Source organism: Choloepus didactylus, chromosome 5, assembly GCF_015220235.1.
Source record: "Choloepus didactylus isolate mChoDid1 chromosome 5, mChoDid1.pri, whole genome shotgun sequence".
NCBI classification, from domain to species: Eukaryota; Metazoa; Chordata; class Mammalia; order Pilosa; family Megalonychidae; genus Choloepus; species Choloepus didactylus.
The window spans coordinates 50,042,391-50,056,408 of NC_051311.1; the positions used below are offsets into that span (position 1 = coordinate 50,042,391).

Sequence of the window (14,018 nt, forward strand, 5' to 3'; positions counted from 1 at the left end):
TCTATTTTTAGGAAAAGCACACTTGAGTGGAAATGGGTGTTATTACTATTTACCTTTTGGAAACCAATCTGTTTGGACTAGAAGGCTAAATTATCAATTACGAAATAAAGAACTTTGTGTTGTATAAGAATCACATGAGGCCTATAATCTATATTGAAATGCAGATTACAGGCGGCCCCCAGGCCATCTTCTCTTATATGTGGGCATGGAGCCCAGGAATCTGCATGTCTAAAGGTGACTGGAACAGATCCACACTTTGGGAAACAGTTCCATCTCGCTGTCCCAGACCCATAAAGTGATAGTGAAGCTTATCATGCTAATTTAAGTCATAAAAGTATTCCCAGCTAGCAAATAAGGCTGAGGTTCTCACCTAGTTATTGACTTTTCAACATCGGATGCAGAAGGAAAAGGGTGAAATGTTGGGGGAGCAGCATTCTCCATACCTCCAGGAATTCAGCAGTGCTGGTAGGTTGATGGCTGCGTGTGCTGGGTGGTTCTCTGACCCCTCAGTTGCAGCCCCTCAAGCCTATTTCAACCACTTCTCCGGATCAGCATCAGCTGTTTTCCAAGAGACCATGGTATTAATACTGGCAGTTATTATAGCTGATGTGATACGAGCTCACTTAGGTACCATGTTGATGAAGTGCTTCTTGTGACCTTTAACCTCAAGGTCCATACATGGTTCTGTGTGCATTAGACACTGGGTTTTATCCCTCCTGGAAGAGCTATGGCTCAAGTATGGGAATTGTTCCCTTCTGGGGAAAGCTGGGTGATAGGGCTGATCATGACCTAAGCACAGTCCTGGGTGCTCTCCCTGGGGGCAGAGACTGTTCTTATCCAACTCTGAATCCCCCAGGGCATCTGGCACAGGGCCTGGCACCTACTCATCAAGAGGATGCCAGCTTGAAAGAAGAGGGTGGGTGGAGAGAGAAGCTGGCTGACACGGAACAAGGCTGGATTATTGTGGGTTGAGGCAGAGTGCATGTGAGGGGGTGGTGGTGGGGGAGCTGCTATCCTTGATGTCCGGTGGGGCTCGCTGCCAGATGTAGGACAGAAGAGCAGTGTCTGTCAGCCCGGCCAAATGGAAGGCTCCAGAAGCTTCCAGCTTTGTGGAGCATTATTAGAGGGACAGTAAGTTCCTTCCTGTCCCTGAAAGGCCTTTGAGATGGGATGGGAGAACCCTAGAACCTGACTTCTTTAAAGAACGAGGCTTGGATTTGACACAGACATACTATAAAGTATATGGGATGAGTTGCTGGTGAGAGGACAGCCGAGCTCCGTGGGTAGGTCAGAGCTCCCTCTGCATTTACCTCCCCCACTCCACCGCCCCCAAACACACAGTTTGGCTTTGCCAGACCTGTCTGTTCCCTTCCTTGTTTTTCCAGCACACAGTTCCCTAACCTCTCTTTTTTCTTTGTTGCCCATGCTCAGTCTCCTTTTTTTCATTCTCTCTCTGGCCTCCCTTTCCATGATCACTAAGAATTCGGGCATTTCTTGAAACCCAGACCTTTGATTTCTTATGGGGGAGAGGAGGTTGGGGTGCCCGGGCAGCCACCCAGTAATCTGGTAGGTAAATCATCCTGAGATAGGTGGTAGGAATCTTGGAAACCTAAGATGGAGGTGGGAGAGGGATTCCCTGGTATTTCATTGGAAAAGAAACACAAATCCCCCATACTTCAATATGCTGAACCTCTAGTCAAGGAGTTCCATCCTCTCCATCAGGAGAGCCCAGTTATGTGGGGTTTGCACTTTACAGAAGAATTGCATGACTGATCCTGTGAGCAGTGTCAGTCTGTCCTTGTGTTAAGAGACACTTATTCCCACAGAGCTCTGCAGGGACTTATTGGAATAGTACATTTTGATCGGTTACTTCAGTTCATTTGGAAGTCAGATACCAGAATATTATATAACTGCTACTTTCGAGCTGAGGCTGCCTTTTGTTATCCACACGGTTTTTGTTATCCACACAGTTTTTCTTATTTTTCAGGTCTCAGGAATTCAGTGGAGCTCCTGGGTTTTCTGGGGCCATCTCTTAGTCTTCCTTAGACCAGACAGAGGTCCAAGTGGCTAAGCTTTTCTTCCTCCTTGGTTGAGAGCCGCTGGGGGAGGTTCTCAGTGTGAGGCTCCACAGCCCAGGACAGTGCAGGTTTACACCTGCCATCAGTGTCAGCAAAAGAATAGAGCGTCCTTGTGTTGATATTTCCACCTTGGTGTTCACTTTCTTTCTTTCTTTCTTTTTTTTAAACAACAGAACAACCATTCGTTTCTTTGGAGACTATTAGCTCATCGGTAGTTTTAAAGAGACTGAAAAAAGTGCTGAGTGGTGCTGTTATTTATGTTTTATTTTCTAAGGTTATGTGCTTTCTTAAAATTTGTGGTGACTTTATTCATATATGAGAAGAGATTGGCAGATCTGAATCTGTGTGGACCTGAGGATTCTGTGTCCTTGCCCCACCTTCCTGGATCAGGGATTCTGGATATAAACCCTTATCAAATATATGGTTTCTGAATATTTTCTCCCACTCTGTTGTCTTTTCACTTTCTTGATAATTTCCTTAGTTACACAAAAATTTTTAGTGTTGATGAAGTTCAATTAATTTTTCTTTTGTCACTCATGCTTTTAGTGTAAAGCTTAAGAATCCATTGCTTAATACAAGATCCTGCAGATATTTCCCTATGTTTTCTTTGAAGAGTTTTATAGTTTTAGCTCTTATATTTAGGTTGTTGCTCCATTCTGAGTTAATTTTTGTTTGGTTTGGTGTGAGGTAGGGATCCACTTTCATTCTTTTGCATGTGAATGTCCAGTTTCCTGGGACAGAGATTCTGAATGGTGCATTCCTGTCACCCCACCCCTGGGTGGAATCTCTATCAGGGATAAATAGTTTGGGGCATGGAGCCCTAGGTTTGCTTCCCTCCAAGCAAGGCCTCGCCGTCATAGCTCACTGGGTGTGCATCCCTGTTCTCCTAGGTGACCTGGAGCTGCACTTGGTGCTGACACGATGACAGTGTGTGGGACAGCCACGGGCAGCCACAGCCAGACTGGAAACCTGAGCTGCAAACTGGCTGGCAAGTAAGAACACTGCCCCCCTGAGAGTGTAGAAGTTTGTCCAGATCCTTAGTCTCCTTCCTTTTTCTACCCTCCTTTCCTCCTCACTAACCCCACTTTCTTGAACTAAGGAGGTGTTGTTTTCAAAGTCATTTTAATGAGCCTCCTGTAAATCCTGTCCATGTGCTGTACTTATTTAAGAACTCGAGACCAGTGTGGTGCAGGAAAGAAAGATCTGACCTGGTGCCGAGTGTGGTAAGAGGATGGTAGTAGCTGTGGTGGCTTCAGGTCGTATCCCCATTTAGGTATTCCAGTTCAAAGTTTATTTTTCCATCTACTAGGTATTTTAATTATCTTTGAGCCCAAATCTATTCAGCTATATTTGTCCACAGAGCCAGATTTGCCCATCTTACATTACCAGGGTCATTTTCTCCCCAGATGGAACCCTTTCCTCTGATACTCTCTCACATTTCTGCAAAACGGATGCAGTCAATGAGCTGTTCCCAGCTCTGTGCCCCAGACCATAGTCCCTACTGGGGAAAGTGGAATCCTGAAAACAGGAACTCAAGAAACTCTTGAGTGCAGTGAGCATGTGCAGAAGGCACTCTGCTCTTGGGGGCACTTAAAACCGTTTCATCATCCTTGCCTCTTTCGCTTGGGCTTTGTAAAGCCAGTGTGGTCTTCCAGCAAGCCAAACGTTTTTTCCTCTCTTTAATTCTCGGACAGAGCCTCAGTGATTGTGAAGTCATTCCAGTTGTTTGTGATCTTAGCCAATAGCTACAATAATTACAATAATACTAAACCATTTATTAATAGCAAGACTTTAAATATATGTTAGACTCTGGATACATTATATATTTTATCTCATTTATGCATTCATTCACTTAATAAGTATTATTGACTACCTACTATGTGCCAGGCATAGTGAACAGGAAAACTTGGCCTCAGCACTCATAAAGTTCCAATCTAAATAAAGGAGAGAGTGTTCTTATTTTAAGGTGAAAAAAATGAAGCCAGGATTCCAGTTGAGCCCATGTGTTTATCTACTGAGCAATAGTGCCTAATAATATATATGTTATTAATGATTATATATTATACCATCAGTTGTCTCTAAGCATGCACTAACCTGACTTGTCATGTTTTTATGTGTCTGTCCTGACTTCATCTTGATTGTTGCACTGTGAGAGCAAGGGCTGTGATTTCTACCTTTTGAACCCTCAACCATTTATCAATAAACTGATTCTGATTCTGATTCTGACTAAAATCTGAATTCATGCTAATGTCCCCAGCAGTGACCATTTAAAACTAGGTACCTCTTTTGTAAATATTCTAAATGTTTATTTAAATAAGGAACTCTGCTTTGATAGCCATATTTAGCATATGAAAATCTGTCTGCATTTTCACAAGTTTGCAATTTATACTGTGGAACTAAGAACGATTGCTAACGTCCCCAATCAAGGGAGAAGCCTTTACACAAACAACTGATCATCTTTCCGATAGAATTTTATTTATCCCTTGCTCTGAACCTTAACTAGAGTTTTAAAATTCCTATACAGTCAGATTGATAGAGTAAAAACCTATGTACCATGAGGTTGGTCCATACATGTTTGCTAACCTTGGCATATCTAAGGTCAGTGTGATCAGTCATGACCTTTGCTGGCAGAAGAATGTTTTGCTTTTAGAGACACAGATATCCCCTTTCTTATTGACTACCTTAAAAATGTTTTTCTGTTTTTCTTTCAGAATAATTTCTGGCATCTTCATGGCATTAACTAATCTAAAATCAAATTTGGAGGCATATATCCCCACATGTAGGTTCTGGCCCAAAGATGTCCAGTAGAACTTTCTGCAATGAAGGAAATATTTTCCTGCTCTGCCCAATATGGTAGCCACTAACCATACGTGGCTACAGAGTACTTGGCTGTGGCTAGTGCAACTGAAGAATTGAATTCTTAATTTAATTTAATTTTAATTTTAATAGCCACATGTGGCTAGTGGCTACTGTTTTGAACAATGCAGGTCTAGGCCATGTGTGAAATCTGAATCTGCCTGTTGATTTACTCATTCATTCATGCAACAGATATTTACTGACCACCTACTATGTGTCAGGCATCATTCTAGGTGCTAAAGATGCAGCAATAGCCAAAACAGATCTAAATAAAAAGTAAAATTCCTGCCCTCATGGAGAGTCCACTCTAATGGGGCTCTCATTCTAGAGGAGGTTCAGTTCAAATGCACCCAACGATTATGGCTTTAACCACTCAAATCAAGATAACATATCAAGCTCAGAATCAGCAACAACTGTATGACTTGTGATGGTATTTTAATTCTTTAATAGTCACTACAAAGGCTCACCAATTGATGACAGAAGCAGGGAAAACTTGGACTGTATAATATTTACTTCATAAAATTACTCCTGTTTTCATCAGAGGAAAAGACTAATGATGACAGACACCACTTACTGAATACTCACTAGATGCTAGATATTTTATGTGGTCTAGCCCATTAAATGTTTACAGCAATGCTATGAGAAATGAATTATTTTTATCCCCATTTTACTGGTGAGGAAGCTGAGGTTAGAGGAGCTAAGCAACTTGCCCATAGTCACACAGCTAGTCGGTCAGTGATTGTTGGGATTTAAACCCAAGTCTATCAACTCCAGAACTTGACGTTCCTTTCATTCCACTATGCACTCCCCCCAAGGAAAACACATAGTGATTTTTAAAAATGATTTCAACTATGTTATTTGCAATTAGCCAATCTCCATGTATGTTCCAGCAAACCTCCATGACCAGCCAAGAGTGATAATCAGCAACCCACCCCTCCCTCACCCAGTGTCTGTCTTTTTTGTTCAGGGTCAAGGTGGAAGGTCCAAAGGCTGGGGAAGACCCTCCAAGGCAGCCATTCAGGTCTTCCAGTGGGAACAACTCCCCAGGAGCCCTGAGGCCCTCCATCCTTTTCCTAGAGACTGATCAGGATTCACCCTTCAGAAGGAGCCCCCTGGCAACCCTCAATAACCTGATGCTAGAGTCAAGAGTGGACTGTTTTCAGCAGAACATGCTCAGCCCAAAAATGATCCTCAGCGATCCAGCTTCAGATCTCTGTGCTCAAGAAGCCAGCAGGGCCATGAAGAGGCAGCCCAGTGGGGTCCAGAAACCCTGCCCTTCCGCCAGAGTCAGTGCCCAGCACAAGTCCCTCAGCATCAAGGACAAGATATCAGAATGGGAAGGGAAAAAGGAGTTTCCCACCCCTGCACCAGGCAGGAAAGCAGATGGACAAGAGGATTATATGACGTCCTGTGTGATGGAGAGGAGGAGAAGCAGTGATGGTGTAAGAACCCGGGTCACCGAGGCTAAGAATGGAACTAAGTCAGAAGTGGAGAGCAAAGAGAATGAGAGGAATAAAGGGATAGTGCAAGTTGTCGGACAGGATGCAGAGCGGAGGCAAGACCTGGCCCCACCAAATGGGGAGCTGGATCCTGGTTTGGGCAGAGGCAGAGAACCAAGGCTAGGCAAACAACGCTTTCAGAATGATAACCTCTCTGTGCTGAAGCAGGTCAAGAGACTTGAGCAGGCTTTGAAGGATGGGTCTGCGGGGCTGGATCCCCAGTTACCAGGGACTTGTTATTCCCCACACCGCCTGCCTGACAAGGCAGAGGAGGGGCCCAACCTTCCTGAGAACCGTGGAGTGGGGGCTGGCTCGGAATTCAGCAGGAGATTCCACAGCTTGGACCTGGAAGGCAGGGAGCCCACCCCTGAGGCTGCAGAGGAAAGAAAAGGCTCATGTGGGAAGCCCTGGGACCAGAGCTTAGAGAGCATGTATGGGGGGACTGAGGAGCCCCCCGCAAAGCCCTTCATCAACCCTCTGCCAAAACCTCGGAGAACGTTCAAACATGAGGGAGAAGGGGAAAAGGATGGGAACCAAGGCATTGGCTTCAGGAAAGATGGAAGAAACCTGCCTCCTCTGCCCTCTCTACCTCCCCCTCCCTTGCCCTCCTCTCCTCCCCCTCCCTCGGTGAACAGAAGACTGTGGAATGGGAGACAGAAATCCAGTGCTGACCACAGGTAGGTGATGGGTGGCTGCGTGGCAGCGTCACCATATAACCTGCTTGAGTGGTTTATGCCACATTGCAACTGCTCTCCGCCTAATGATTTGCTTTATTTAACTGATGGTTCTTGTAGTTAGATAGATGGATCTTGTAGCTTAAATGGATCTTATAGCTTAAGATACAAGTTGTCAATTAAATCTGGAAATGTGATAACTGATGCATGTGTTTTTGTGTTTGTTCTCAGTCCTCAAAAAATCAGTATTTGTCTTCAAAAATACCCTTTGGATGTGATAAGTACTTGTAATTTCAACAGTAACCGAAAGTTAAAAGAATAACTTAGTGTGGCAGTCTATTAATTGATGCTAATTGATGCACATTCTGTTATTAACATCTCCTACTATCACATGATGCTTGGGACCTTTCCTAGCTGTTCCTCTAAAGTTTTTTCTTGATATGGACTCTGGAAATACACTGCCTCAGTTCTACCTTGGCCCCACCACTCTCTCTATATAACCTTGAACGAGTTACTCTATCTCTCAAACCGTCAGTTTCCTTGTTAGTATATTAGATGGACCCACTGTGAGTATTTTATAATATTAAAATAAATACATTAGATAATAAACCATGTTAAATGCTTCAAAATAACATCTCTGTTTTGAAAATAATTTCTTTTGTGCTTTGAAACTTAACTTCTAGTTCATTTCTGTAACATGCTGATTGGTTTGAGACCCACTGACCTGGCAGCCAGCTTTAGAGCAAAACTTCTCAAAATAGTTGTCTTTACTTATTGTCATCATTTTCCCCCTCTTATTTATTCTTTAATGTAATTTCTTATCAGAGAAGTTCTAGGTTTACAGAAAAATCATGCAGATACAGAATTCCCATATACACCACTCGTTATTAACACCTTGGATTGGTGTGGTACTTTTTTTTACAACCAATGAAAGAATATTATTGTAATTTTACGTAGTCCATAGTTTACATTAGGGTTCACAGTTTGCACTGTACAGTCCCATTGTCTTTTTTTTTTTTTAATTATTCTAGTAATGTATATACAACCTAAAATTTTCCACTTTAGCCACATTCAAATATATACTGCTCTGCTGTTAATTAGGTTCACAATGTTGTGCTAATATCACCACCATCCATTACCAAAATTTTTCCAGAACCCTAAATAGCATTCTATACCAATTAAGCACTAACTCTATTCTCCAACCCCCAACCCAGGCCCTGGAAACTTGTATTCTGGTTTCTATGAATTTGCTTATTCTAATTATTTCCTATCAGTGAGAGCATACAATATTTGTCCTTTTGTATCTGGTTTATTTCACTCAAAATGATGTCTTCAAGGTTCATTTATGTTGTCGCATGTATCAGAACTGCATTCCTTTTTACAGCTGAATAATTGTTTGTAAAAATCACATTTTGTTTGTCCATTCATCTGGTGACGGACATTTTGGTTGCTTCTACATTTCGGCTAATGGAAATAATGCTGCTATGAACATTGGTGTACAAACATCTGTTCGACTTCTTGCTTTCACGTCTTTTGGACCCATACCAAGAAGTGATATTGCTGAGTCATATGGTAGTTCTATGTTTAATTTTTTTTTTTCTATGTTTAATTTTGTAAGGTATCACTAAACTGTTTTCCACAGTGACTGCAGCTTTTTACATTCCTACCAACAATGCTCCAGGATTTATATTTCTCCACATCCTTGCCAATATTTGTTATTTTTCATTTTCTTAATGAAAAATTTCAGTGGATGTGAAACGGTATCTCATTGTGGTTTTTATTTGTATTTTCCTGTGTCAGTGATGTTGAACATCTTTTCATGTGCTTATAGGCCATTTGTATTTCCTCTTTGGAGAAATATGTATTCAAGTCCTTTGCCCATTTTTGAATTGGGTTCTTTGGCATTTTGATATTGAGTTGTAAAATTTCTGTAGATATTTTGGCTATTAAACCCTTATCATATATATGGTTTCCAAATATTTTCTACCATTCTGAACATTGTCTTTTTGCTTTCATAATGAAGTCCTTTGATGCACTAAACTTTTTAATTTTGATGAGGGTCCATTTATCTGTTTTTTCTTTTCTTGCTCGTGCTTTTGGTATAAAGTATAAGAAACCATTACCTAATTGAAGGTCCTGAAGGTGCTTCTCTATGTTTTCTTCTAGAAGTCCTCTAGTTTTGCTTCTTATAGTTAGGTCTTTGATCCATTTTGGGTTGATTTTTGTATATGGTCAGAAGAAGTGGTCCTCCTTCATTCTTTTGTATAGATACCCAATTTTCCCAGCACCATTTGTTGAAGAGACTATTCTTTCCCAATTGAGTGGATTTGGTAGCCTTGTCAAAAGTCAATTGGACATAAATGTGAGAGTTTATTTCTGAACTCTCAATTCCATTTCATTTGTCTATATGTTTGTCCTTATGACAGTACTATGCTATTTTGATTACTGTAGTTTTGTGATAATTTTTTAAACCAGAAATATGAGTTCTCCGACTTCATTCTTTTTTTTTTCAAGATGGCTTTGACTATTTGGGGCCCCTTACCCTTCCATATAAATTTGATAATTGGTTTTTCCATTTCTGCAAAGAAGGCTATTATAATGTTGATTGGGATTGTGTTGAATCTTTAAATTCCTTTGGGCAGAATTGACATATTAACAATATTTAGTCTTCTAATTTATGAAAATGGAATGTCCTTCCATTTATTTACATCTTCTTTGATTTCATTTATCAATATTTTGTAGTTTTCCATGTAGTCTTTCCTTTACATTCTTTGTTGGATATATTCCTACATACTTGATTCTTTTTCAGTTGCTATTATAAATGGATTTTTTTTTGTTAGTTTCTTCTTCAAATTATTTATTACTAGTGTATAATGATCATGTACCCTGCCACTATGCTGAAAGTCATTCATTAGCTCTAGGAGCTTTGTTGTGGATTTTTCAGGATTTTCTGTATATAGCATCATGTCATCTACAAATAGGGAAAGTTTTACTTCTTCCTTTCCAATTTGGATGCATTTTTTTAAAAAATTCAATTTTATTGAGATATATTCACATACCATTCAGTCATCTGAAGTGTACAATCAGTTGTTCACAGTACCATTATAGAGTTATGCATTCATCACCCCTATCTATTTTTTTAACATTTTCTTTGTACCAGGAAAAGTGAAAAGAATAAAAAATACAAGTAAAAAATGCCCAACTCACCCCTCGCACCCTATTTTTTCATTTAGTTCTTGTCCCCATTTTTCTACTCATCCATCCATACACTGGATAAAGGGAGTGCAATTCACAAGGCTTTCATAATCACACTGTCACCCCTTGTAAGCTATATTGCTATATATCGTCATGAAGAGTCAAGGCTACTGGGTTGCAGTTTGATAGTTTCGGGTAATTACTTCTAGCTATTCCAATACATTAAAACCTAAAAAGGGTTTTATCTATATAGTGCATAAGAATGTCCACCAGAGTGACCTCTTGACTCCATTTGGAGTCTCTCAGCCACTGAAACTTTATTTCATTCCATTTCGCACAATTTGGAAGCCTTTTATTTCTTTTTCTTGCCTAATTGCTCTGACTAGAAATTCCAATACAATGTTGAACAATAATGGTGAAACTGGGCACCCGTGTCTTGTTCCTGATGTTAGAGGAAAAGCTTTCCATCTTTTCACTGTTATGTGTGATGTTAGCAGTGGGTTTTTCATATATGCCCTTTATCATGTTGAAGAAGTTTTCTTCTATTCCTAGTTTTCTAAGTATTTTTATCAAGAAAGGGTACTGGATTTTTGTCAAGTCCCTTTTCTGAGTCAATTGGTCATGTGGTTTTTTCCCTTTGTTCTGTTAATGTGATGTACTACATTGATAGATTTTCTTAATGTTGAACCAACCTTGCATACCTGGCATAAGTCCCACTTGATCTTGGTGTACAATTCTTTTAGTGTGCTGTGGGATTCAGTTTGCTAGTATTTTGTTGAGGATTTTTGCATCTGTGTTCTTAAGGGACATCGGTTTGTAATTTGTTTTCTTATGGTGTCTTTATATGGCTTGGGTATTAGGCTGATGTTGGCCTCATAGAATGAATTAGGGTGTGATCCCTCCTCATCAATTTTTAGGAAGAGTTTGAGCAGGATTGGTGTTAATTCTTCTTGAAATGCTTGGTAAAATTCTCCTGTGAAACTGTTGGTCCTGGGCTTTTCTTTGTGGGAGGTTTTTGGTTTCCAATCTCTTTATTAGTTATTGGTTTTTTGAGATTTTCTATTTCCTCTTGAATCAGTTTAGGTAGTTTGTGTGTTTCTAAGAATTTGTTCATTTTGTCTAGGTTATCCAATTTGTTGGTGTACCATTGTTCATAGTATCCTTTCATAGTCCTTTTTATTTCACCACTTTGGTAGTTATGCCCCGATTTCATTTCCGATTTTCATTATTTGTGTCCTCACTTTTTTTTCTTTGTCAGTCTAGCTATAGGTTTGTTGATTTTCTTGATCTTTTCTAAGAACAGCTTTTGATTTTGTTGACTCTCTCTATTGTTTTTTATTCTCTGTTTCATTTATCTCCACTCTAATCTTTATTCCTTCCTTCTGCTTGCTTTGAGTTTGTTTTGCTCCTCTTTTCTAGATCCTCCAGTTTTGAGGTTGTGTCTGATTTGAGATCTTTCTCCCTTTTTAATGTAAGCATTTAGCACTATAAATTTCCCTCTCTGCACTGCCTTTATTGCCTCCCATAAGTTTTGATATATTGTGTTTTTATTTTCATTCGCCTTAAAATATTTTCTAATTTCCCTTGTGATTTCTTCTTTGACTCATTGGTTGTTTAAGTCTGTTGTTGGAGAACCTAAGATGGCGGCTAGGTGAGACGGGGCAAAAAAAACATCTCCGTGAAAAATACTAGATAAAAACCAGAAGGTGACCGAGAGTACTGGTTTCAGCGATGCACCAGCTGGGCAAGTTCTGGTAGAATCACAGGGGCCGTACACTTGGTGAAACTGGGAGTCTGCATTCTGAAACTAGTGAGTAAGCCGGCTGAAAGACCTGCAGCCGTGCTGCAGTGTGGGGAAGCTGGGGGTCGGCATTTGGAGACGGACTGGTTCTTTTGAAAAAAAAAAGGGAAAAACCCAGGAGCGGCTGCAGTTCTGACGGTGGAAACCGCATAGTGAAGCACAGCAGGAGGGGGCTGAGCTGGCCTCTCAGTGTCTGGCGTGGAGGATAGCCTGCTGCAGATTCCCTCAGGGCTAGGGGAGTGGAGGGGAGAGCCAGAAGGAGAAAGAAACCCCGCTGCTTGCAGCTGGTTCCCCGGCGGGCTGGAGACACTCCTGCCTGGGGCCGTGCCCGCAGCCCAGAGCTGCGCCAGTTGTCCCAGAGCTGGGAACAAGGAACTGTGCATGGGGGGGTTGAGACGCCCCGTTCAGCCATCTTTGCATCAGGCTGAGAGTGCCCCTGCATGGCCCAGCGGCCCGGGGCTTCCCTTGAGGGACGGCACGCCCTTGTGATGTAGCACAGCCTTCCCTCAGCAGAGGTCCTGGAAGATCACAGCTGAGAAGGGGGCCTGCTCGGAAAACCCAGGGACGCTACGTCAACGCAGGTGGTTTGTGGGTCAGTGACAGAGAGGGTCTGGGGCAGAACTGAAATGAAGGCTTAGACTCTTGCAGCGACCTTGAATCTCCAGGAACACCTAGGGGGTTTGAATATTAAAGCTGCCCTGCCTCCCTAGCTACCCAGACACACGCCCCACATTCGAGGCGGACGGCTCCAGCAACACACCCAAACTGAGTTCACCAACTGAACCCCACAAGAATCATTTCCCCACACACCACAAGGACAAAGTTGAGGAGAACTGACTTGAGGGGTATAGGTGACTCGCAGATGCCATCTGCTGGTTAGTTAGAGAAAGTGTACGCCACCAACTTGTATTTCTGAAAAAATAGATTGGTATTTTTTTTTACAACTTGAAAGAACCCTATCAAGCAAAGCAAATGCCAAGAAGCCAAAAACAATGGAAAATCTTAATGCATATGATAAAACCAGACGATATGGAGAACCCAATCCCAAACACCCAAATCAAAATATCAGAAGAGACACAGTATTTTGCACAATTAATCAAAGAACTACAACTGAGGAATGAAAACATGGCAAAGGATATAAAGGACATGAAGAAGACCATGGCACAGGATATGAGGGACATAAAGAAGACCCTAGAAGAGCATAAAGAAGACATTGTAAGAGTAAATAAAAAAATAGAAGATCTTATGGAAATAAAAGAAACTGTTGGCCAAATTAAAAAGACTCTGGATACTCATAATACAAGATTAGAGGAAGCTGAACAACAAATCAGTGTCCTAGAAGTCCACAGAACAGAAAATGAGAGAACAAAAGAAAGAATAGAGAAAAAAATCAAAAAAATTGAAATGCATCTCAGGGATATGATAGATAAAATAAAACGTCCAAACTTAAGACTCACTGGTGTCCCAGAAGGGGAAGAGAAGGGTAAAGGTCTAGAAAGAGTATTCAAAGAAACTATTGGGAAAAACTTCCCAAACCTTCTACACAATATAAATACACAAAGCATAAATGCCCAGTGAACTCCAAATAGAATAAATCCAAATAAACCCACTCCAAGACATATTCTGATCAGGCTGTCAAATGCTGAAGAGAAGGAGCAAGTTCTGAAAGCAGCAAGAGAAAAGCAATTCACCACATACAAAAGAAACAACGTAAGACTAAGTTGTGACTACTCAGCGGCCACCATGGAGGCGAGAAGGCAGTGGCATGACATATTTAAAATTCTGAGAGAGAAAAATTTCCAACCAAGAATACTTTATCCAGCAAAACTCTCCTTCAAATTTGAGGGAGAGCTTAAATTTTTCACAGACAAACAAGTGCTGAGAGAGTTTGCCAATGAAAGACCTGCCCTGCTTC

General features: G+C 41.2%; 1 protein-coding gene across 2 annotated transcripts in view; it reads left to right on the plus strand.

Moving 5' to 3' along the window:
- The window catches only part of DENND2A (DENN domain containing 2A), a 143,211-nt gene that overhangs the window by 25,060 nt on the left and 104,133 nt on the right, over window positions 1-14,018 (plus strand). For both annotated transcript variants that reach the window (XM_037836022.1, XM_037836021.1), the window contains exons 2-3: window positions 2,969-3,070; window positions 5,902-7,110. In XM_037836022.1, coding sequence (XP_037691950.1) covers window positions 3,000-3,070; window positions 5,902-7,110 — 1,280 coding nt within the window. In that variant the 5' untranslated portion in view covers window positions 2,969-2,999. The remainder of the gene's footprint in view (window positions 1-2,968; window positions 3,071-5,901; window positions 7,111-14,018) is intronic.